This window comes from Tachysurus fulvidraco, chromosome 12 (genome assembly GCF_022655615.1).
Source record: "Tachysurus fulvidraco isolate hzauxx_2018 chromosome 12, HZAU_PFXX_2.0, whole genome shotgun sequence".
Classification (NCBI taxonomy): Eukaryota; Metazoa; Chordata; class Actinopteri; order Siluriformes; family Bagridae; genus Tachysurus; species Tachysurus fulvidraco.
In genome coordinates, this window is record NC_062529.1 from 3259235 (window position 1) to 3284526 (window position 25292).

Consider the following 25292-nt stretch of genomic DNA (forward strand, 5'->3'; position numbering starts at 1 on the left):
ATAATTTATATATAATACAAATTAAATATGAATGCTGTGATTTGTGGAAATTATTTTAAACTGAAAGACACATTTCTAAAGTTTATCTGGTGAAATATATTAATATTCTGAGCATCAATAAGAAAGGCACCAAAGCCACATTGCTCTCGCACGTTATTACTGTCTCACGTGGTCTACTCCCAAATCTGTCATCGCTCCTTACGTAGGCGCACTACAAGCACGTTGGTCCTTAACGACCTACGCAGTGCACTGCGTCCAATCAGCCTGGTGTTTTGTGATGCTCCCAAAAGGTGACGCGATCGGTCTGACTGACCAATAGCGCTCCATAAATTAGCATACGGTTATAAAGGCTGAGGTGATCCGTGCGCGCACACAACCTGACGAGAAAGAGCAACCGAGCTGAGAAACTTCATACCAGTGAGCGTTTTTCTATATATTTACCTTTTATCAGAAAAAAGAACGTTAATACAAAGCTTACACTAATCCTATTAAATATATTATAACTATTAGAGGAGTATTAGGCAGTTAAAGCAACGCTTGTATAATTAATACAGTTATCTTTGGGGCTCTTAAAGTGACATAGCACTAATTAATTAGTTTTAATTAATGATAACAGGAGAAGAATTCATATTGGGAAAATTGTATATAAATAATAACTGGTATAACAGATTCGTGGAACATTAACCTAATAATTAAGTCTAACTAACACTATATGTTATACACTTTACACCAGAAAGCTTGGACATCACCACTGTTATGATGGAGAACTCCAAACTGAGTCAAAGAGAAAGTGAAGCCTCATCGAGCAACGATACGGCCTTAAATGGAATCTTGGACGGGATGGAGAAGATGCCGAAGTGGAACGGAGCACCCAAAGATATGCCCAAAGGTGAGAAACCCACTAGCAAGGGCATCACCCGAGCTCCATGTTCGTCTGTGATGGAGAGCTGGAAGGAAGAGCGGACCCGGAGCGTGGAGGATAACGAGATGAGCCTGCCGAGCATCACCGCCGCTTACACCACCATCCTCAGGGGTCTGGGAGAAGATCCGCAGAGACAAGGCCTGCTGAAGACGCCGCACCGGGCAGCCACGGCCATGCAGTTCTTCACAAAGGGTTATCAGGAGAAAATTATAGGTGAGTTATGAAAAAGAAGGTAAGGAAGCGTAGGACACGGGTTGTTCCCATACCTGGCCCCGAGGAACGCTTCCCTGTCCCTTTGGGTTGGACGACACTAAACGAGAGCAGACATGGTGTCACAGTGCAAGCCATGCTCGGATTAAATTATTTATTTAATCTCTAAATGCTATATAAATCTGATCGTTACACAGCACTACGAAAACACAACACATCTAAACTAACACCTCCAGATCCCACCAACATCTTGAGCCCATTTTCAAGCTACATAAGCTCTGGATGCTTGTGTAATGTGTACTTATTCTCATTACACAATTTTATGACAATATGTGTAATAACACAAGACTATTGAAACCTATAAACTTTGGCGAAAACGACTTAGACAAAACAGGCATAAAGGATGGCTTATTACCGCTTCAATACAAAAGCGTTGTATAAAGAGCGACGAAAAGACTTTGGAAATTTGGTTAATGAGCTGGTTTTATTGGATAAAGGATGGCTTTTGGCATGCAAACCTGGAAACTACACTGCAACAGGTTTCTGATTTAAAGGAAGTGATCTGCCTGATGTTCCTCATTCCATTCATGTTTCCACTCACCTTTGTTTAGCTATTGTTTCCTTCAAGGAAAACTATTGTCTCGAAGTGCACGTGTATTTACTCTAATACAGTGCAATGGAGATTAAAGGTTGTGTTAAAATGGCATGCTTTTGTGAAATGTGAAATTACAATGAATAAAAAAGGCAAAACTTAATCAGAAGGAAAAAGGAACCAAACAAAAAAAAATAAAAAATGTTTAAGGAAACGTATTCTATTGACTCCACCTTTTCTTCGTGCTTATGTTTGTTTTGTTTTTGTTTTTTTTTTGCTCTTACTAATGTCCCTTTAAACAAAAGCGAAGAAATATTATATTATATATTATTAATTGAATTTGAATTTTTGTTAAATATACTGAACAAGAGACTAAAATATATATCTTACTATTATTTATTTAGAAAACACAAAAGAGTACAGTACAGTATCTATATGCCGTAATTCAAACTAATTTTTTTATAATTGTTTGCCGGTCCCTTGGCTGCACGTTTCCTTTATTTGTATTACTGTAGGTCTGAAAGTACCTTCACTGTGTCTGTGTAATTTGTACTTTATTGAAATTCAATGTATGTGCAAGAATATAGTATTTTTCCTCTCCCAATGCTGATTGACAGATTTCTGCACCAGGTATGCGAACATAAAGGGATTCGCGTTTCTATTAGAATTTTAGAAACGGTACACAAATGTTTTATGAACACAGTTTGCAATTAGTTTTGAAAAGTAGTTTGGAAAATACTTATATATTTAGGTAGGTTGTGGTAACTTTTTTTTATTTATCTCTAAAACCTTTTAGATTGTTTCATGTGGTCTTTAGAAATTGTAATTTCTGATAGCGTTTGATTAGTTCACATCAGAAAAACCTGCCATTTAGCAGGTGTGTGTCCACTTTTATATCCATCGCATCGTCACTTTCTAAGAAAAAAAAAAGTCTGTTTTTTTTGGTATTTCATTTTCTAGTCTATATGTATTTCTGAACACTGATCTATGGGTTCGTGGTAATGTGCTGACTAATATTGCTGTTGTGCTTCTGCACTGTGAGTGGTGGAGGCAGGGAGCTGCCCCTCTCGGTTTTATCCCGATACACACATCTGGTCCTGGTTTGGACAGCATTTTAGAGCCCTCATTTGTTTGAGAATATTGGCATGTTTTCCAGTCCTGAAAGCAGGACCTGTAAAGCTCTCAGCTGAGTTCAGTGCCACCGGCGACCTTTACCCCGGTGAGCAACGGTGACCTGGCGCACCCACGTCCCACATTATCACACCGGCATAATGCTACTGAGGAGTGTCCCAGGAAATGCTTATCTAACATGCATTAGGTTGATGCGCTGGACACTGGTGTTCTTGTGTGTGATTGGTGGAAACATTTGCCACCCCTTCCCTGATTGTGCACTTTGAAAGAAATCAAGTTGTCAAATTATTCAGCCACTTTAGTAACAGGTTGTTTCTTTATATATATATATATATATACACGTTATATATACGATTATATAGTACAATGGTTGTACTGTAACAGCTATATAACAATATGACAATAAAAGCTACTTGACTTGACTATCTGATGGTTAGTTTGACTGATGCTCAGGTGTTAGAGCTCAGTTATGTTAGCGTTCAGTAGGCTAAACAATAGGTTTTCCTTTTCATTTATTTACAGTTTTATAAAGGACCAATTGATGCAAATGTTTTAAAAATGAGAGTTAAAGGGGTGTTAATTAAGTTTATTTCTTATTTTAACTTTAATTAGTTTACTTTATAGATAATTCTGTAAAAACAATTTTCATCTCTTTATATAGATAGAGCCCTGTTCCCAGTATCAGCCTACAGCCTTATCCCAGAGCCTCATCCCAGTGTCTCATACCAGTGCCTTATCATGAGCCTCATCCCAGTGTCTCAGCCCAGTGCCTCATCATGAGCCTCATCCCAGTGCCTCATCATGAGCCTCTTCATGAGCCTCATCCCAAGTCTCAGCCCAGTGCCTCATTATGAGCCTCATCTTGATCCTTCTACTAGAACAGCAGTGTCCAATCTTATCCACAAAGGGCCGGTGTGGAGCAGAAGCCACACCAGAGTCTACTAAAAGCCAAGAACAACTGATTAAACAGGTGGAATCAGGTGTGGCTTCTGCTTGGTTGGAATGAAATCCTGCACCCACACCGGCATTTCCGGATAAGATTGGACACCACTGGTATACGGTCTCAGCTTCGGGCCTCATCCAGAGCAATAACACAGGGTCTTATCCTGGGCCTCATCACAAAGCTCAGCCAGAAGCTCGATACCAAACCTCAGCCCTCCCCATCCTTCACCCTAAACATTAAGGAACTTCAGCTCTAGCCTCACCTTTAGTTATAAAGTCTGTCTGTCTGTCTGTCTGTCTGTCTGTCTGTCTGTCTGTCTGAGGTCCTTTCTTTCTTTCTTTCTTTCTTTCTTTCTTTCTTTCTTTCTTTCTTTCTTTCTCTGCCTATGTATCACTGTCTGTTTTCTTTCTTTCTTTCTTTCTTTCTTTCTTTCTTTCTTTCTTTCTTTCTTTCTTTCTTTCTTTCTTTCTTCCACCAGAATGATCATCTAGGCGTAAATGGTGGTCAAGTTCTGGATGAAGCCACATCACGTCTCTTTTGGCACGTGCGTCAGTGACGTCTGGCACAGGACGGACTGATTGCATCCTTTATTTCAGGGTTCAACCAGCTGAACCACTTGTTGACATCTCCCCAATTTACGGGGTATCCATGGCAACTCATTTTCTTTTGCGTGTGTTTGCGCTGGCGCACAGGGCGTTTAGTGCGTGTAATTGAGTGTGTTGTGTTTGTGGGGATGGGAGCCGGGCTGAGGGACGGCTCGAGTCTGGCGCTGATTTGATTTCCTGTTCTTTTTTATTTGGAAGCTGTGTGTGTGTGTGTGTATGTGTGTTTGTGTGTGTTAGAGGGTTGTCATTGAACAGCTGCTGCCCTCGGGTTAAGTTTAACCAGGCGGCTCTATTTTACTTTAATGTAAAGTTGGGTTGAACAACCACACACACACACACACACACACACACACACACACACACACACACACACACACACACAAGTGTATGGCAATTAACTTAAATGGTGTGAATGAAAAATTACTTAGTAACCTAAATAAAATTGAAAATAGATTTATAATATTGTACTAAACACTTGTTAGTGTTCAATACAGTGGAATGAGATGGAAATTAAACACAGAGGAATAAACACCGTGATTACAGCCGTGGTGAGCAGAAAAGCAACACGACACGTGGACACTACATTTTCTTTCCTTTTAATCTCTCTGCTCAAATGTATCTTTGCCCTTCCTCTATCCTCCTCGCTTTCATTCTCTCCCGGGTCTCTTTTTTTCCTTCTTTCTGTAAGTAGAGCGATGTAAATAAAGGAAGTGTATTACACTTTGGTAAATGTTGACAGAGTGTTGGGGGGATGTGAGGAATAGGAGACCTGCTTATTGTGACTTTAATATTAAAGTTTGCTCGTCAGCAGTGTTATTGGTCTGACTTGATGGCGTGTCGATCAGAACCCTGATAAACCGAGCGACACGCTGGCGCTGCGCAGCGACGGGCCCCGTGGCCGTTTCTCCACACAGCTGAGAGATAGGCAGAGCAGGAAATTAAAAAACCTGTGAGAGAAACGCAGACGTCTATTTAGGGACAGATAAACAGGACGAGTTTGCACAGTGATATGACATGTAGGAGTCGCGTGTGACGAACGTCCTGTGTTAAAAGAAGAAGCGCAGTGTGTGTATGTGAAACCTGATGGTGCGTGTTTCTTGTTCATGTGTGCAGATGTTCTGAACGATGCAATTTTCGATGAAGACCACGATGAGATGGTGATTGTGAAGGACATCGACATGTTCTCCATGTGTGAGCACCACCTCGTCCCCATCTTCGGCAAAGTAAGAACCGCAACACAACAAATGGAGAGCATTATCCCATTACCCTTATTCTTTCTTTCTTTCTTTCTTTCTTTCTTTCTTTCTTTCTTCCCTTCTTCCCTTTTGTCTGGCATCATCATCTTCTGATTTTGTCTCCTTTCTGATCTCACTTTGCTTTCTGCTTTATAAAAAAAGAGTGAGTGAGTGAGTAAACGTGTTAGTTACATGAGCGTCTGAATCCCTAACGCAGACACTAAACATGCCTTGGCTGATTGACTGCATTTAGAGGACAGCCGTGTTGGGGGGGTGTCTAAACTTTTAGCTTAGTGCAGAGAAAATTCCTTTGTTTTCCCGGTAATAAAACTTTACTGATGATACGCTAGCAGTGATGACACAAATAACCGTAATTAACACTCCTACAAAATAGAGGGAAACTCGCACCAAACTGTGAGTGAGACCCATGAGACAGGCCACGCCCCCTTACAGCACAGCAGCTGTGTGGCATTTAACACAAAAGAGATGCAGATGATCCCTTCAGTGTACAGACGAGTCGTGATGACAGGACACGCCATCGATCTGTCATACACGTACACACACACACACACACGCACGTGCTCAGGCACACACATACACACACATAGCACATACACACACATACACACATGTACACACACACATACAAACACATACACACACATACATACATACACACACACATACACACACACACAGACACACACACATTGTACACACACAGACACACACATACACAAATACACATACACACACACAGACACACCAACACACATACAAACACACATATATACACACACATACACACACAACTGTAACTCTGATTCTCTGTCTGTCGCTTTCTCTATCTCTGTGTATGTATTTTTCTTTCTTTCTGTCTGTCTGTCTCTCCTCTATCTTTTCTTTGTGTGTCTGTTCTCTCCCCCACTTTCTTTCTTTCTTTCTTTCTTTCTTTCTTTCTTTCTTTCTTTCTCCTTCTGTTCTCAACTCTCTTTCTTTCTGCCTCTCTCTGTATCTCTCTTCTCACTGTCTGCAGTTTTCTTTATGTCTCTCTCTGTCTCCGTTTCTCCCCGTCTCTTTCGTATCTCTTGCACTTTCATTCACTCTTTCACTCTCTCTCTCTCTCACTCGCTCTCTCTCACGTCATCATCATCATTCCGCTTTTATCCTTTTTCATCTCTCCGTGTCTGCAACAATAATCACTCAGTCAGCCGTGCTTCCACATCCACATTTCCACATTTTATTCTCCATCACTGTCAGCCAGGTCTGTCAGCGTCTCACACTCTCTCTCACACACACACACACACACACACACACACACACACACACACACACACACACACACACACACACACACACACACACACACACATTAATGTGCTCAGGTGCACTGATGCTTCACATCACATATATACACCACACACTCTTTTTACTGCTCATCTACTGCTATGTTTTTGAGTTCACAGCAATGCAAATGTAATATTTATCGTCACTTTTAATTTATAAAATGAACCGAACATCATCTTGTTAATGAAATACAAAGAGTTTATTTAACTTTTATGAGCTTTTATTTAAAAAAAAAATTTACTTGTCCGGTGTAATTGAATCGTAGGTGCAGTGCTAATCAGGTGCAGTAAATCACATTACGCCCTCACAATGGTAGTATAAACAGTGGGGTGTGTGTGTGTGTGTGTGTGTGTGTGTGTGTGTGTGTGTGTGTGTGTGTGTGTGTGTGTGTGTGTGTGTGTGTGTGTGTGTCCACTGCCCTTTCTCCTGCTTAGCTTCATCAAATTGTTGCTGACATTTGAGTGGAGCTTCTGCTCAAAGCCTGAAGGCAGGAGAGTCTAGAAACACACAGTGATTCTCTCTCTCTCTCTCTCTCTCTCTCTCTCTCTCTCTCGCTCTCTCTCTTGCTCTCTCTCTCTCTCTCTCTCTCTCTCTCTCTCTCTCTCTCTGTCATATTCTTAATCTTCACTGCTCTTTCCTTTTTCTTCCTGTTGCTTCCTCTTTTCCTCGCTCTCTTCAATCTGTTCTTTTTTTTGTTTTCTGTCTCGTCTTTTCTTTATCTACAAACCACCACCCCCACAACACCACCCCCTCTCAAAACCCGAAACCGCTTCATCTGTTCACTACCGACAGTCACGGACATGTCCTCATTTCTGTCCGTGCTGCTGTCGAGTGAAACATAAAGTCAGCATGTATTCTGTACAAAATTTCATTTGGAATTCTACTTTGTTTTCTGCTGCCCGTAGGTCCACATCGGCTACCTGCCGAATAAAAGGGTGCTCGGACTCAGCAAACTGGCAAGGTGTGTTACACACACACACACACACATACACACATACACGCACAGGTCTGTGATGTGATTACAGCACCATGGTTTAGCATAAATATTAATTATACACAACAATACAAAAAGATTTACACTTCTATCTCAGAGCTTTTCCATGATTTATACACCTGGTACTTTAAACAAAAGGTCAGCGTAGAATGATTCATCTCTCAGCAATAGAGCATTTTATGGTCTATCCTGACTAGCTGACACACACACACACACACACACACACGCACACACACACACTCTCACTCACAGAGCACTGATCAAGCCATCAGACTCACTCCTTCTCAAGACTCCGCCCTCTTAAGATGTGGCCCCGCCCCTGACACCTGACTTGAAGTTACAGCAATATCAACACTTGTGAGTTACACAGATGCGAAGTCGCACTGCCACACACACACACACACACACACACACACACACACACACACACACACACACCTCAGATGTCAAAAATCATAACAAAGAGAAACTTTATATGCATGCTGCCGTTCCTGAGAGAGCGAAACAGTGATCGCTGTAATGAAGCCTTATTAAAGCAGGCTTGTGTACATCCCAGCATTCCGTGTGTGTGTGTTTGTGTGTGTAAGTGCGAGTAGCTTTAAGACGATTAGCTCCAATGCGTAAGGGACCGGACTGATCCTCTCTGACCTTAATACCAGAGGCTTAACACTTTCTCTTACAATACACACATACAGCAGGTTTACTCAAGAAGTGTGTGCGCACGTGCACACACTCTCACACACACACACACACACACACACACACACACACACACACGGTCGACACAGTTTCCTTTCCAGATTACTGAGCGTGTGAAAGGTGACTAGAACCTCATGCAGAAATGCAAAGGTTTATCAGTTGAAATATCAACAGACTTTATTTTGTCTTTCGCATTATAATATTATAAGTGACTGTAGCGTCTCTGCCCAGTCTGTCAGTGGGAAGTGATTTAACATGTCAGAGTGTGTGTTGTGCTGATACACTAGTGTTTCTCTATGTTGAATTCCAACAACACTAACACTCTCTCTCTCACTCACACACACACACACACACACATCACCATATCTCTGTGTATTTCTCTTATTACAGGATCGTCGAGATCTACAGCAGAAGATTGCAAGGTAACGTGTGCATTTGTTCAACAAATATCTTTTTTTATCAAGTTCTATCACACGTTTCCCCCCTTTTCCTGCTCAGGATTTACTTCCTTTAATTATTTCCTTGTATGGTTGCTTGGTTCTTGTTTTCCTTCCTTCCTTCCTTCCTTCCTTCCTTCCTTCCTTCCTTCCTTCCTTCCTTCCTATACTCTCCGTTTTTTGTCTTGATTTCCCTCAGTCTCGCTCTATCATTCTGGTATTTCTATACCTTTATTTTTCTGTTTTCTCTCTCTCTCTCTCTCTCTCTCTCTCTCTCTCTCTCTCTCTCTCTTACTGTTCCTCTTTCCCAGTCGTATCAGTATTAATTCATTTTCATCATAACCCTTTGTCTTATTTTTTTTTTTTTTTTACCCCCGGCCGTTCTTTCTTTCCCTTGCCTCTCTATTCTGTGTTTTTTTTCCCCCTCCCTCACTTGTCTTCACTCTTTTTACAGTTACACTCTAACCTCACACCTGAGTTCAGCATGAAACCTGTTATGATTCCAGTCTTGTGATTGTTGTTGATTTCAGTTCAGGAACGCCTCACCAAACAGATCGCCGTCGCCATCACTGAAGCTCTACAGCCTGCCGGAGTCGGAGTGGTCGTCGAGGCAACGTAGGAACGCACTTCCTACTCGTACAGCATGTCTAAATTTTGTTAAAAATCCAACATTTACAGCCACTTGAGCTACACGTGGCTCACAGACGAAAGGAAATTGTGTGTAAATGAGTGGAGCAACATAACAAAAGCAGATGCTTCTAAACTGAAGCACTACTTTATACAATTATACAATAAATGTCAAGCCAAAGGGCTGTAAAACAGTCAGGAATAAAACCTGAACCAGACTAGAAACCAAAACAGATTCTGTAACATGTCTCTCTCTCTCTCTCTCTCTCTCTCTCTCTCTCTCTCTCTCTCTCTCTCTCTCTCTCTCTCTCTCTGTCTCTCTGTTCTCTCTCTCTGTCTCTCTGTTCTCTCTCTGTGTCTCTTTCTCTCCCTTTCTGTCTCTCTCTCTCTGTCTGTCTCACTCCCTCTCTCTCTCTGTTCTCTCTCTCACTCTCTCTCTCTATTCTCTCTTTCTCTCTCTCTCTGTCTCTGTCTCTCTGTTCTCTCTCTCTGTCTCTCTGTTCTCTCTCTGTGTCTCTTTCTCTCCCTTTCTGTCTCTCTCTCTCTGTCTGTCTCTCTCACTCCCTCTCTCTCTCTATTCTCTCTTTCTCTCTCTCTGTCTCTCTCTGTCTCACTCTCTCTCACTCTCTCTCTGTCTCTCTCTCTGCCCACTCTCTCTCTCTGTTCTCTCTCTCTATTCTCTCTTTATCTCTCTCTGTCTCTCTCTGTCTCACTCTCTCTCCCTCTCACTCCCTCTCTCTCTCTCTGTCCACTCTCTCTGTCTGTTCTCTCTCTCTCTTGCTCTCTCTCTCACTCTCTCTCTCTGTCTGTCTCTCCCTCTCACTCCCTCTCTCTGTCCACTCTCTCTGTCTGTTCTCTCTCTCGCTCTCTCTCTCTCTCTCTCTCTCTCTCTCTCTCTCTCTCTCTCTCTCTCTCTCTCTCTCTCTCTCTCTGACAGTCACATGTGCATGGTGATGCGAGGTGTGCAGAAGATGAACAGTAAAACGGTGACGAGCACCATGCTGGGCGTTTTCCGCGAGGACCCCAAAACCAGAGACGAGTTCCTCACATTGATCCGGAGCTGAGACGAGCCATGTGTATAGATCAGACATCCTTCTTCGACATGTCCATCCCTCAGCATCATGTTGTTTGTACATTGGCCTCTAAATGAGGCTGTGCTGCTGTTGAGTGTGTTCTACACAGAGGTGGATATGGGACCTCTGTTAAACCATCCATCCTAGTGTTTGTGTGTGTGTGTGTGTGTGTGTGTGTGTGTGTGTGTGTGTGTGTGTGTGTGTGTGTGTGTGTGTGTGTGTGCGCGTTCAAATCATTCATAGGTCCGTGGATTCAAATTCTATTACAGCCAACAGATTTTTATTGTCGTATCATGTTTAGATAAACTAGATCAAACATTTTAACCACTTATTTTTATTCATTTATAAGATCCATTAATCCAAAACCACTTAGGAACAAGATAGTTCAAGCACCAAAATAAGCCAGTGAGGAATACAAATGTCACCCAACGTCCCAAAACCGACTTCCACAGCAACCACTGCCGTGTTTTTATCAAAGCATTTGTGACCTGACTGGCATTAAAGCTGCAATATGTAACTTTATTTTCCGGAGAAAAAAAAAGCGAATGAATCAGTTATTGTATAAAAAGAATGTGTTGATATCTTAAAAAAAAATATATTACTATACTGTGTATATAATCTAATTTAATGTTTAATTCAGACAATAGTGATGTAATAAGTAAATGTCCTCTTTGTTTTTAATTATGGTAGTAATAATAATAATAATAATAATAATAATAATAATAATAATAATAATAAATAGAAGAATCAAAGTCATAAAATAAAGGATGTCATGAAATACAGGAAAGCATAGAGAACACGCACAAGACATTCTGATTGGTTTAAACTGATTGAGATAAGACATTCTGATTGGATTAAACTGATAGGGATTAGACATTCTGATTGGCTTAAACTGATAGGGATTGGACATTCTGATTGGCTTAAACTGATAGGGATTGGACATTCTGATTGGATTAAACTGATAGGGATTAGACATTCTGATTGGCTTAAACTGATAGGGATGAGACATTCTGATTGGTTTAAACTGATAGGGATGAGACATTCTGATTGGCTTAAACTGATAGGGATAAGACATTCTGATTGGCTTAAACTGATAGGGATAAGACATTCTGATTGGCTTAAACTGATAGGGATAAGACATTCTGATTGGTTTAAACTGATAGGGATGAGACATTCTGATTGGCTTAAACTGATGGCCTGAAAAAATAAACAGATTTGAATCCGATCTTAAACACGCAAAATGTTTCTGCAGTTTAACCATTTTCAGTTTCCTTTGTAATCCCAGGTCAGAGTATCGAAACCATGGTGTCATTTTTGTCACATGTCCGTGAGTGAGGTGTGTAGTTTGATCATCACCCAGTCTGTATTAACTCTGTAATTTGTAACTGATGAACCACACTGCTAAAGAGCCACATAGTTGTGTACTTTGTGTAATAGTGTTACTAGAGCCTCCTACACATGCTGTATCGTAGGCCATCAGTGTTCGTCCTGCCTCTAGTACAGCCATCATCTTCTTTCTTTTTTCCTTTGTTGAATAAGGAGCAAAGTGTGAAGTTTAATATAAAAATGAAACGATCTCAGCTTTGATGTCTTTGTCCGCATCACAGCATTGTTGATCCAAGAAATTGTAGATGGAAACCATAGGGTCAAAGAATACAGATTACTACTTGAATATTTCTAGACATATAAAGCATAGCATATAGTTACTTTAATAACATATAGAGAAATTCTATACTGTGTTCTCATCAGAACACAGATGATGTATTAGAGTAGTTTGATCTTTTTTTGTGTGTGTTTAAATGATCTATTCAGAAGAATGGATACATAATGGTTGATATTCGTGTGTGTGCGTGTGTGTGTTTTACGTAAATGTAAGCAAGAAAGCGAGCACTTAACATTAGCGCTCCAGTACTGTTCACGTGGCCTTCTTCACCAGGACTCAGTCCTGTATACACATCAGTGTTCATTTACAGCAAAACGATGTTAAGTTAATAAGAAAATAAATTAAGTTTCAAAATCGCTTGTAACCGTGCTGAGTTTTTTGTTTTTGCCTTTTACTAGAAGTTAGCCACCTTTTTAATAGACATCTTTGGATAGTTGAGGATTATTTGCTTTCTAATACAATTTCAACCTAGGATTGTTTTTTTATTTATTTATTTACTTACTTACTTACTTACTTACTTACTTAAAGAATTATTTTAAGTAGATCATCGGAGCATCAGATTTCTGTTCTTGGCTTACAGCACCAGACACCGACGTGTTCTTCTTGTCACCTTGTGCATTCAGATGTACTTTTCTGTTCATCACGGTTGTAAAGAGTGGTTAATAATTTACCAATGCCTTCCTCTTATCTTAAACAAATCCGTCTTTACTCATCTACAAAGACAGAACTGATGTCATTGTGTGGTAAAGCTTTCTATTAAAAAAACCAACTTATGCTATGAAAAAAGTTCAAATCTAGACCAGAATTTAACAGAAATGTTTCCTTTTTCTAAAGGGTTCTAACTGGAACTATTAATCCAGGTAATTAATCATTCAGCACTCAAGTGTTCATTTGGGAAATCACTCTCGTTTCCTCACAAATTCAGCCCCACATTTTCCTTATTAAAACTTTAGATCAGAGCGAATACATCATGAGTATCTGCACACACTGTGAATATTACACTGTTCACAATGACTCGGCACTTTCTGATGTTTCTACAATGTTCCTGAGAGAGGGAGAGAGATAGAGAGAGGGAGAGACACACAGAGCGGTCTTAAACCTGTAGAGTTCTAAACTCTGATTGCTTTTAAACTGATATAAGCTTTAAAACCATTATAACCATTATAACTGGTTTATACTCACAGACATGGGTTCAGGTTTGTTTATGTGGTGGTACAGAGGGTCTTTTGGTTGACCCTGAACTAGGGTTACTGTCTGTTTGGAGGTTCTTCAGGGTTCTCCAACCACAAAAAAAAAAAAAACACAAAACATGCAGTATGTGGCTGCCCATCGTGTGTGGGTGTGTGTGTGGGGGGGGGTACTTTCATCCCATCCAGGTCTTCTTTACAGATTGCATGAAATGTACCATAAAAAATTTCTTTACCTCAATCAAAAAGTGTCACTTCTCAATCAATCCACTTTTTCTCCAAAAGTTACTCTTTAATACTTTTTGTCTGTGGTTATTACAAAGATGTCAAGCATTGATGTCAAACACAGACTGCATGAAAAACATTTTTTCCAACACAAACAGACCTTTTTTTTTTTAACATACAGAACACACAGCGTTCACACTCAACATGAAAACAAACACTCCCAGACAAATCTGAGCATCAGATCTGAGCCTGTTCACGTTAAGATTCAGACAGACAAACTTCCCATGTTTTTGTATCTCCCTTATTATAACACCAAAATGTCCAGGGAGGATAAATACTTCTTGACTTGTGTACAGTATTTAACAGTGGTGTTTCTCGCCGTCTTGTTTAAGGTAGCGTTCGGCGTATTTCTCACAGGAGAAGTTGCAGCGTTTGTTTGAAAACGTACACGTACAAAATTAAAAAGACAATTACCATTTCCATTAACACAACAAATAAAAGTATACACACATCTGATTGTTGAACAAACAGGTAGAACTCATATAACTTCATATCAGCATTGAAAAGTACCTAAGCAGTACTGAAGTGTTTATCTGACAGACGAGGCCAGCAAAAGGACATGCTCCTTTTAAAAAAATAATAATAAAACCTTTTTAAAAAAAAAAAAAAAAAAAAGGTTTGTAGGTTTGGAATATATATATATATATATATATATATATATATATATATATATATATATATATATATATATATATATATATATACACACAGTCAATGCTTCCAGCTTTGTTATTAACCACTACATATTTTAATTCATATAAAATCCTTTACATTTTGGCTAAATATCTGAGTCAAAAACAAAACAAAACAAAACAAAAAAAAAAAGCAAGAAAAAGAAAAGGCACTGCCATTTGTTATTCTAAATACGACTTCCCTGCCTCACATGCATGGTTTAAAATATAAATTACTTTTTTTTAGGGGGTAAATTTTCCTTTTTTTATTTTTTTTATTTTTAAACATATGATGGTCTTTTAAAATATATGTATATAATATATATAGCCTATATTTATATATATATGTGTGTGTGTAAGCCTGCAGTCAATACAGGACATCGGCTCTTGAAGATAATTAAAGGACACAGTAAAGCGGTACAGGATACAGTATAGATGCAAGGGTTTGTTTTTCACTTTAAAAGAAAGAAAGAAAGAAAGATAATTGATGTATGAACAGAGCCGGTATATTATATATATATATATATATATATATATATATATATATATATATATATATATATATATATATATATATATATAAAATGAAATTAAACACTTTGGAATATCTTTCTCGTTGACCTTTTGGTTGCAGTCGTGTGCAGTAACGAATGAACACAAAAATCACCTGTTGATTAGTTACACCTGCGCTCGCGCTCATTAGGCGCACGCTCACTCGGTACTAAGCAGATGATCTTGAATGTCTCGTGCGTCTGTTGTTCTGAGATTATTACTTATTTGTTTTTGTTTGTTTGTGATTATGATGACAATTTAAACCTTACATAACGTGATGTTTGTGGGCTGAAGCAAAAGTGATGATAGTAAAAAAACAAAAAAAAAACTGATAATAAAAATATATAAATATATATATATTTAATCGTTTTCAATGTAGACACAACGATATATGTTACCGACAGCTCAGATTTGGCAAAACATAGGTTTAAACACACACACACACACACACACACAGACACACACACAGACACACACACACACCCCTACACCTCAGTGTGCACGCGCGCTGCCACACGACTGCAAAACCCATCAAAAAAATAATAATAATAATTCAGCTTTGTGTTTATCATCTATATAATAACGTGTTAATAATAATAATGTCCAAACACAGCACTGTACAGCATGCGACAGGCCACCGGGGATCCCAGAGCGAGCAAAAGAAGAAACAAATCAGTGAATTAAGAACAAAAATCAAACAAAGACTATAAAACACAGTCATTTTAGATAAAGGACAAAAAAATAACATGAGATGTACTTATGGTTACCAGCCATAGCAAGTTAATACATACGGTATCTTAAATAATACATCTAATGAATACAATAACATCTGCGACAATAATAGAAAAAAAGAAAGAATAAATAATAATCTTTTGAGATTTACTAATAAAGTTCGTTCAAATGGCAGTGTTGAGTGGCTGTGATACAAATGCACCACACGAAGCCTTAATTGCATGCTTCTGTACAACTATTTTCCTCGTCAAAAGTAGAGAAAAAAAATCAGGACGCCTTGTTGTTCAGAACAGTAACAGTATAGAGAATTAAGGGTGCCCTTGAACGCGTCACACTTTTAAAGCGCCGGTATTGTACACATGTAACGGAGTCATTTTCTGGGGAGTTTGTTTGTTTGTTTGTTTATTTACTTATTTAATGTAAATTTATTCGTGTGTAAGTGTAAGGAAAAGTAAACAAGGCCATGCTCTGCTCCGTCTTATTCAACTCACAATAAGAGTGTCATTCTTAGGGAACGTAGCATAGGACGCATTCTGTGCTTGTTTTTTTTTTTAGTACAAAGTCTCTAGAGACGTTTCTCAGGTGCTGTAAGTTTTAATGGACGTTTTCATTTTTAAATGATTTAATACGTCAGAGTTTACGTTATCTTATATGATATGGGAGGATGTGTGTGTGCTTTCTCAGACCTAGAATGAAGAATCAGTTATAAACAGGTGGATTGTAGCCTGCTAGCATAGAGCGAGCTGAGATCGACGACTCTATAGAACAAAATATACGCAGAAAACAACAACAACAACAACAAACTGCTGTTTTTTCTGATCCACAAATCCCAGAGGAAAGCTGTGAAGTTTCCAACGAAAAATAAACAGCGCTAGCTAATAAACAATTAGCAGAGTTAGCTAACTTAGCTTAGCTAACTAGCCACAAGCTAGAGACGGGTTTTTTTTCTGACTAGCATAACATAACATAGCATAAAACTAAACACACCAAAACAACTAGTTATCTAATTAAACATTATCTGGCTAGAATGAAGGGTTCATTAACACTCAGAAGATAGTTTAGATCGATTGGTAGTAAATTAGCAATGAAACGTTAAGGCTTTGTGTTCTATAGTTAGCAAAGCAAACACTATTCAGGTTAAACTAGTTAGAAAACTTAGTCACTCGCTGTTACAGTTGTTCTTTTCTGACTGTCGTGTGTTTATGAAGTCATTTTCAGTTCCCTTTTTACAGGTCTATACATTGAGGAAAAGGCCAGAGACAGTTTTGGACTATTCCTTTTTCTCACTTTGCTAAAATGTGATAGCATCTTTGGACTTTATCTAGCTTGAGGTGCTGTTATTGTGGTGTTTTGTTGGCAGTGAAGAGCTAAAAACATACACACTGTGATACATGATAGGGTGTTCATGGGACTCTTTAAAAAAAAAAAAACTAAATCCTGCCAACTCTAACAAACCTAGTTGATCATATTTCAGCCACGGTGACCGAGAACAGGATAAAACACTTACTTACTAAAGATGAATGCAGTAAACTGATTCTTTGTCTCACAAGATTAATATCTACCCGTCTTCGCCTGAATGAGATCTATATATACACGTATATAGAGAGAGATTTAAACCTCCCACTACCTACAACTTTTTTTTTCTTTCTTTCCAAGGGATCCCAACCCCAGTGAACACCCCTAGTTCATGATCTACTTTGTGTGCTTCAGCACATTTTGCCCAATCTATTGCACACAAGAGTGTTTGCTTTCAATAGTTCAGCGTTTCACAGCACTGAGTGCAATGACAAACAAGATCTTATATAAGAGAAGAAAGAAAAACCTACAAAACTCTACAAACCCTCACTTTAAGGGCATGAAATTGCCCCGAAAATCAACAACATTTATAGATTTCTGATCAATGTTCTAGTCAAACATCTAATCAATGTTCAAAATCAAACAGCCACTCGAAGTGAAAATCACAACGAGGCACAGATTTGTAAAGTTAAACCGAAAAGCTTATTCCACTCTATAAACCTACTAATATGATCTGCTAATACACTATCTGACCTTAAGACAATGCTGGGGGGAATAAACAAAACAGCTAATTTCCTTGTAGCGCTAACTAAAACAAAAAGCCAAAGCCATTTTAGCATTTTGTTACTGAAACTTCTCAAATGCCAGAGCACTCCGAATCCGTCCTTTTAAGAGGCATGAATAATTGTTATCTTCAAGTCTTTATACACTCAACTGTTAATTAGCTGTTTGTGTTTCTTGTCACACGGGGAACACAATTTGAAGTCACCGAGAACAAACCATCAACCCTTGTTTTCTGATGGATGCCTGAATGTCCATGTGAAGGCACATGACTGCACATTACATGAGTTGGCCACTAGGTGGAGCTACATAATTAAGTAAATTTTCCCATGTCACTCCAGCATGCGGATAGTATTACGCAAAACAAATGTACATTTTTCTATTTATTTACAATCCATATCAAAGCATATAGCTAAGAATATAAATACGGCCCCAGACGAGCAGTGGTCCAGTTTAGCCTCTTTCCATGATTCTCACTTCCTTAAGCTTTCCCTAAAACATTCAAATATAAAACAAGTCAAAATCAGTGACTTCTATCAAGATTTTAAGCTGGAAATCTTGCCAAGTATCTCTTTCCATCCCGAACAAACACATCTACCTCAGCCAGAATTACTACATGCCTTCAACCACTTCCCTTGACGCCCTCATTCTACCTCACATCCTCCACATGCTTACATCACTTCCCTTTTCCCTTTTGTACCGTCTCTCATTCTGTCTCTTGCACCTTCCTGTTCTCCTCTCTTGACCACTGCTGCTCAAATTTGCACACAACAGCTCTTCCCGGACAGCCGGGAAATAATTCCCAAATGAAGCTAGGAAACACACAAAAAACTTGTAAACTCATGCTGCTGTTGGAGATGATAACTGATAGATGTGTGTAAACGAATCGGTTTGGTGATTCCATGCAGATTACGATCAACTCCTGGCTTTTAGTGTGTGTATGTTTTTTTGGTTTCTGTTTGCAGCGAGGCAGCTTCACAGTCCTCAAGACTCGTGGATCTCTCCTGTCCTCTGTTCTCTTCTCCACATTCACCAAACCTCAGCACAATACAGTACCTCTGATCACGGTTAAAGTTTTTTTCTCTTTGTATCTCCCAAAAATATCCGATGGCTAAATGTAATAGAAAAATTAGTCATGGTGTGATGACACTGCTGATGATGATGATGATGATGGGAGCTGGTCAGTTGCAGCAGGCTTTCAGAAGAAGGTGAATGGTAGCATGTAAGCCACACCCACCAGCCATTACTTCCACTACCATTGACTGAGTTGGTTAGATGAGAAAGTGGGCGGAGTTTAAGGACAAAAGCGGGTGTATGCCGCACAGATGGCCCTCCTCTCCACCATCTCTTCAATTCATGTATAGCTCCACCTCCTTTTTGTACTCTCCTTCAGATAGTGGACGTCCGATCGACACCATCTACAAAGACACGATGGAGAACATGCATTCATTATAACACTGTTTAATTCAGAATAACTCTCTGCCTCGAAGTCCTAGTGACGTAGGCATGGCCTTGGTGCTTGTCAGTATCGGTGAGTGTGGTCACTGTGCCTGACAGTATCAGACAAGTCTATTGGTCTAGAAAGATAACAACAACAGTAACTTATAGGGAGGGAAAGAGCACATAAGAATATGTCTAATATCCATCAACAAAAAAAAAATCCCAAGTTAGCACATAAAATGATTAGTAGAAAGTGTAGTGGGGAAATACTCCAAGGGGGATGGGGGGGTACGTTTTGGCTGAGAGTGGTCCAGGAACACAGCCAGCTCTGTGGGCAGCAGCTCGGGCATTCCTGAGCTCACCGCAGTGCCTTACTGTGCTCCAAACACACAAAGCCGCACTTGTCCGGCCACTGAGGGTCTCTGTCTCAGCCCTGTTCCTAAAAAACACACACACCCTCGTTATGTGAAGGGAAAACTCCTCCGCTTTATATGGGAACGGTCACCTTTTTTTCCCCCGCAGCCTAAAGTCACACCCAGAGCAGTGGGGTTATTCTGCAGTCTGACGGATTTGCTACGTTTTGTTGTGGGTGCCGCTTTCAGCTCGGGTTACGTCGGCAAAGGAGTAACTGATGAGCTTCGCTTGAGAACTTTCGGAGACGGAAAAGTACATTCTTGCCCCGTCCAAAAGCTACAGTGTAATTTTCCTCTGCAGCTCGGGACCGACGGTGGAAGCACGGCGGCAGTGTTTGACCTAATTAAGGAGGATGTCGTTTCAGACGTTTTGCCGATAAAGAACACTTTCTGCGAGTGCTTTACAGCATAACGGGCCAGTCTTCACCGCTACCTCAAACCATGTTTGTTCACATTCCAAACTCTTAGCATTTGAAGCCAAAGCACAAAATGTACCATTCCAGTGTTTCCACTGCTTAAGGAGCGCTGCCTTAAAGGCACAGTAGGAAATTCTCGTTCTGCAGTGCTTTAAAGCCACTAAGAGTCAAAATCGCTCTCCACTTATCGCAAATTGACTCCGTCGCTTAGGACTATGTTTGGTGTGTGAAGTCGATCTCTCTTTTGTACGCTGACGTAGTTAACGATTAAAGGTTTGTGTCAGGACCCATGAACAAGCATACAGATTTAAAAAAAAACGTCAGTCCTGTCCAAAAGAACAGCGTTGAATAAGGAATAAAATTAAGAGCTGGAACACTGAGTAAGAAACTAGACTACAGCTTGTAACTTGTCATTTTGACCACTGACCATGAATAACTCCATGATGACCATGAAAGTGTCCGTGTCACCCCACCCGAGTACAGGAAAATCTAAAATGACGCAATCCCGTGCTCCGACTTCCTGTTTTCAGGTTAAGTCGAATGCACCTCTGTCCAGTAGCGAGTATCATGTTATAGTGTAACTTGACAAGGAGTTAATAATGAGAGGAAAGACGTTTGTAAGATGATTGAGAATGCCACTATCCGCCGTCACCCAAGAGTCCGGTTCCTCTCAAGGTTTCTTCCGTACAACATCTCAGGACTTCTGATAAACTGCCTTCGTGACAGTGCACTATAATCGATCAGCTCTGTTACATCCTACCAGCATCGCACAGCATCAGAAAGCCGCACCAGCAAAAACAAATAGATGCGTATGTCAGCATACATCAAAACAAACATCATCAACCTGGATTCCTGGGCAACTGCGTGATTTTTGAAACTTCACTGAAGTGTATAAACAGGAATTGATTTACCTTCTAGTGCATGTTCAGTCATACTGCGGCAGAGGGACTCCAATCGATTATTGATGTCTGGCTCCGTCACAGGAACCTGCAGATCTGCACACACAAACAGGATGGAAGGATCAGAAAAACCACCACAAACACCACACGGCAGTTAGCGAAGGAACACGCAAGTAGAAAAAGCAGCTACTTTTATATCTGGACGTTTCCTACAAGTATTGGCAAAAGTCTTGGTTCGACGCAGCCATTCAGAGCAGTGCTTTCAGAGAAGATTGTTTCATGCTTTAATTAAATCGATCTTCCTTACGGTGATAATCGATACACAAACGTTCTAAACAATCCTGATGGAATAAAGCTTAAAAGCCTTTTCTACAGTATGTTTGAGGCCAGAGTGGATTATAAATATATAACATGTACTATAAACATGTTAACTATTAATATTACCTTTTAGTTCTCATTTCAAATAGACTGTTCTCCTGAGGGTTAGTAGTGTGGAGCGTTTGCCCTGTGCCATACGAGAGCTGCAGTAAGAGTATACAGCGCGTCATCGTGTCAGTGTTAAACACTCGGGCTTACGCTGAGTCAGCAGTGCCGGGGTCTCACAAATCCCTCACAGGGTCACACAGCTGAGTCAGACAGGGACTGATGGATGGAGTGCAATACTCCATGTGCTATTTTTAGGCACTAAATCCTCTGTCTTCTCTACACACTTACACACACACACACACTGTTACACACGTCTCAGTTTAACCACGTATCCCTCATTTTAACCGATCTTCTAAGACAGGAAAGTTTCACCGTCACTTTCTGCTCCTTGTTTTGCAGAGAAAGATGAAAAAAAAAAAAAAGCAAGGAGGGGGAGGAGAGAGAAAGAAGTTGGAAGTATAAAAAAAGGGTCCGAAAAAAAGACGAGCAACAGAAGCAGAGGAAAAATAGAAAGGAGACAATGAGAGAGGAAAGGGAGACGGACGAGAGAGAGAGAGAGAACAGTAACTGGGCTAGGGCTAAGAAACACAGCGTACAAAGGGTGTCATTGTACGAGCTGCCCTTTTCCCTTTTCCTTCTACTTCTCCTGCAAACACACACACACACACACAAGGTTCCTCTTCTGTCTACACTGCAGGATCGTCCACTTTTTATGAAGGACAAGCTACAGGAAGTGAGTGTTGACACGCTGATGTAAGGTTTTTTGCTCTGCCAGAAACCGGCGAGAGTGCGATTGTCTCTATGGAATGTGTGTTAGTGGAACACTCTTCTCCTACAGCTCTCTCTCTCTCGCTCTGTCTCTCACACAAACACACACTCACCTCGCATGACCACAGAACACGTTCACTCATGAAACTCATTTGTGAATAAGCTCTACAGAAGACGTCGGCAGGATTCCTCCACACCGAGACCGAGCTAGTTTACTGTCCCTTTTTTTATTCACTCAGTACAGCATTCATTTAGGATGCCGAAGCAACACCACAAAACCTGCGACACCGCAAAATGACGTTACAATTCCGTTCTGATAAAACGCTTCTCTCCACATATCCATATCCGAAGTCAAGGAAGAAAATCCTGCATCAGTTCCATCTCGAAATGAACTGATCGAATTAAAACACGTTCGGTATTTCCAGCTAATCTGAGCCCCTGCGTGCAGAGACGCAGGGATGTTTAAGTAGACCACAGAGAGTCATGCAGCGTTGTATTCAAATGGTTTGATTTTAAGGTTGATGCGATTCGATTATTATATATAAGACCTGTCTCATTTTCATCACCTGGTTAGGATCGTATAACGTTTTTCCTTTAGAGCCTTAAAAAAAAAAAGACTAAACAAATCAAACCTCGAACACCAAACAAGGGAAAATTGAAAATTTGTGTAAGCCAGGTTAAGTGTGGAGTGTGTAGAAGACAGGAATGAATGTGTGTGTGTGTGTGTGTGTGTGTGTGTGTGTGTGTGTGTGTGTGAGAGAGATTCTCTCTTACCTGCCTGCTGGAACATGGCCATGGTGTGCGGGTTGGTGTGGACAGGTAGCGAGCGTGTCCTCTGCACTGAACTGTGGGTGCGACTGGGCATGCTGTTACTGCCGCCTGGATTAGCAAACCACAGACCCTGAACAACACACACACACACACACACACACACACACACACACACACACACACAAAATGAGCATAAGTGACATAACATGACATATGGCTAAGTACGGTGACCCATACTCAGAATCCCATCCAAAGTGCACACACACAGCAGTGAACACACACCCGGAGCAGTGGGCAGCCATTTATGCTGCAGCGCCCGGGGAGCAGTTGGGGGGTTCGATGCCTTGCTCAAAAGCACCTCAGTCTTGGTATTGCCGGCCCGAGACTCGAACCTTAGGGGTAGGAGTCAAAGTCTCTAACCATTAGGCCACGACTTCCCCTATAATATCTTGCCGTCTCCATTCCACCTCTTCACATAGATGCCTCAGGAACAAACAGCGCGCATCAGCGAGCGAGAGCACGTACAACACAAGGAACAGTGTCATATAGAACCTAAAACGGTTCAGTCACCTTGCATTGTGTGTGTATGGACCCCCAAACGGTTCTGTATACAGAGTTCTTTATATACAACCATTATGAAGGTTTCAGTGAAAAAAAAAATCCTATAATATTTTTTGAATCAAAGTGAGATGATTCGAGTTGAGTTAATACCAAAGATTCGTTTTAATAGCAAAGGTTCTTCGCTCTCCATGTCGAACCATTTTGGGAAATTTTTTTTGGGTAGCAGAATTGAACCACAGGTTTTTTTTTGTTTGTTTGGGGGTTTTTTTATACAAAGAAAATAGTGCAGGATGAGTCAAAACCTCCGCGGAGAGGAAACGACACTGTATGATACAGTACAACAACAGCTGATACGGGAACACATCGTCATCCCGAGCCAAAAAAAAAACACTCCTGATTATTCTGGATCTTTCTTTAGTTTCTCTTTCTTTTATCTGTCTCTCTTTTCTTCTCTCTCTCTCACTGTCTCAGTTCTCTCTCTCTCTTTCTCTCAGTCTCTTTCCCTTTCTCGGCCCTCTGGTACAGGGAGGCAGGGAAAAACAGGAAATGCCTATGCACTGTTCTCACTGCCTCTCTCCCTCTCTCTCTCCTCCTTTTTCTCCTCCTCTCCCCTTCACCATGCTGCCTCCCATTCGTTTTTCTTCCTCGCTATGACTCATCCTCATACACACGCACACCCCTAACCCACAGACCTGAATCGGTTGGAACTTCCTCCCATTGTACAACGTAGGAAAATGTTTCAGTGGCACACACACACACACACACACACACACACACACACACACACACGCGCACACGCACTGGAAAGTCAAGCTAACAGACGCTGCGCTTTCATAATAATTCCTTTACATGATTCAACAATACAAAAACTTCCATTTCAGCACCAATGTGGAATTCGTGGAATGCAGCACACCATCTGAAGTTCCAGTAAAAAAAAAAACATTTGAAACAATACGCTGGTAATTTATGTAACGATTGTGTGTGTGTTCTCGTCCGTGTCTGTCCACGCGTTTGTATATTTCGCTGATCACTCAAAGCCCAAGTTTTCAGTGATCTGATCACCGTTGATCAGACGTCTGACACTTCATTCACACAACTTTAAATTAAGATTTTCTTAATTCTATGCTGACTTAATTCTATGCTGTCTATAATGACGTACGGAGCTTTAAGGTGGCAAAAATCCAAACGATTAACTTAAAGGAGAGAGTGTGTGTGCGCCCTGTGATGGGTTGGCACTCCGTCCAGGGTGTATCCTGCCTTGATACCCGATGATGCCTGAGATAGGCACAGGCTCCATGAGGTAGAAAATGAATGAATGAATGAATGAATGAATGAATAACTTAAAGGATTCGTTGGACCAGTTCTATGCTCTCGCATGCTTCGATGCTTCTACACTTTCCCATCAGCACATTATTACTCAGTGTGCAAGTGATGAAATTAACATTAATCTGTTAACGTTAATCTGTGAGTAAGACTAGTACAAACTAGCACATTAAACCCTATGTGTACTTCTGGCTCTATTCTACTTCCAGAAAACCAAGCAAAATTGCGGAAAAGGCAAAGTGCTTTGATCACGTCATGCTGTTTCCTCCCATCTTTACATTCATGCGAGGAGAA

The 25292-nt window shown here is 40.4% G+C and overlaps 2 protein-coding genes across 10 annotated transcripts in view; one reads left to right on the forward strand and one right to left on the reverse strand.

The window, feature by feature from the left end:
* Positions 1 to 265: 265 nt before the first annotated feature.
* gch1 (GTP cyclohydrolase 1) lies at positions 266 to 12834 on the forward strand. 2 transcript variants are annotated; one of them, XM_027160059.2, is made up of 7 exons: positions 266 to 417; positions 734 to 1135; positions 5517 to 5626; positions 7891 to 7946; positions 9069 to 9100; positions 9646 to 9730; positions 10680 to 12834. In XM_027160059.2, the coding sequence occupies exons 2-7, from the start codon at positions 757 to 759 to the stop codon at positions 10804 to 10806; spliced, it is 789 nt and encodes a 262-aa protein (XP_027015860.2). In that variant the 5' UTR covers positions 266 to 417; positions 734 to 756; the 3' UTR covers positions 10807 to 12834. The 2 variants fall into 2 exon arrangements, with proteins under 2 accessions (XP_027015860.2, XP_027015861.2); XM_027160060.2 differs by having other exon boundaries at positions 279 to 417; positions 738 to 1135.
* samd4a (sterile alpha motif domain containing 4A) overlaps positions 8380 to 25292 on the reverse strand; it is a 53050-nt gene continuing 36137 nt past the window's right edge. For 7 of the 8 annotated variants that reach the window (XM_027159815.2, XM_027159814.2, XM_027159813.2 and 4 more), the window contains 3 exons: positions 23118 to 23244; positions 21162 to 21245; positions 15517 to 19399 (listed from right to left, as the gene is read on the reverse strand). In XM_027159815.2, coding sequence (XP_027015616.2) covers positions 19371 to 19399; positions 21162 to 21245; positions 23118 to 23244 — 240 coding nt within the window. In that variant the 3' untranslated portion in view covers positions 15517 to 19370. Of the gene's footprint in view, positions 8418 to 15516; positions 19400 to 21161; positions 21246 to 23117; positions 23245 to 25292 lie in introns of those variants that run through there. The other variant, XR_007144587.1, reaches the window with a different exon arrangement.

Excerpts from the sequence above, each read along its gene's own strand:
- gch1 (XM_027160059.2), top strand. The coding sequence starts at position 757 with ATGATGGAGAACTCCAAACTGAGTCAAAGAGAAAGTGAAGCCTCATCG. Across the intron at positions 1,136-5,516 it reads TTATCAGGAGAAAATTATAG|ATGTTCTGAACGATGCAATT; the intron begins GTGAGTTATGAA and ends TCATGTGTGCAG. Across the intron at positions 9,101-9,645 it reads CTACAGCAGAAGATTGCAAG|TTCAGGAACGCCTCACCAAA; the intron begins GTAACGTGTGCA and ends TGTTGATTTCAG.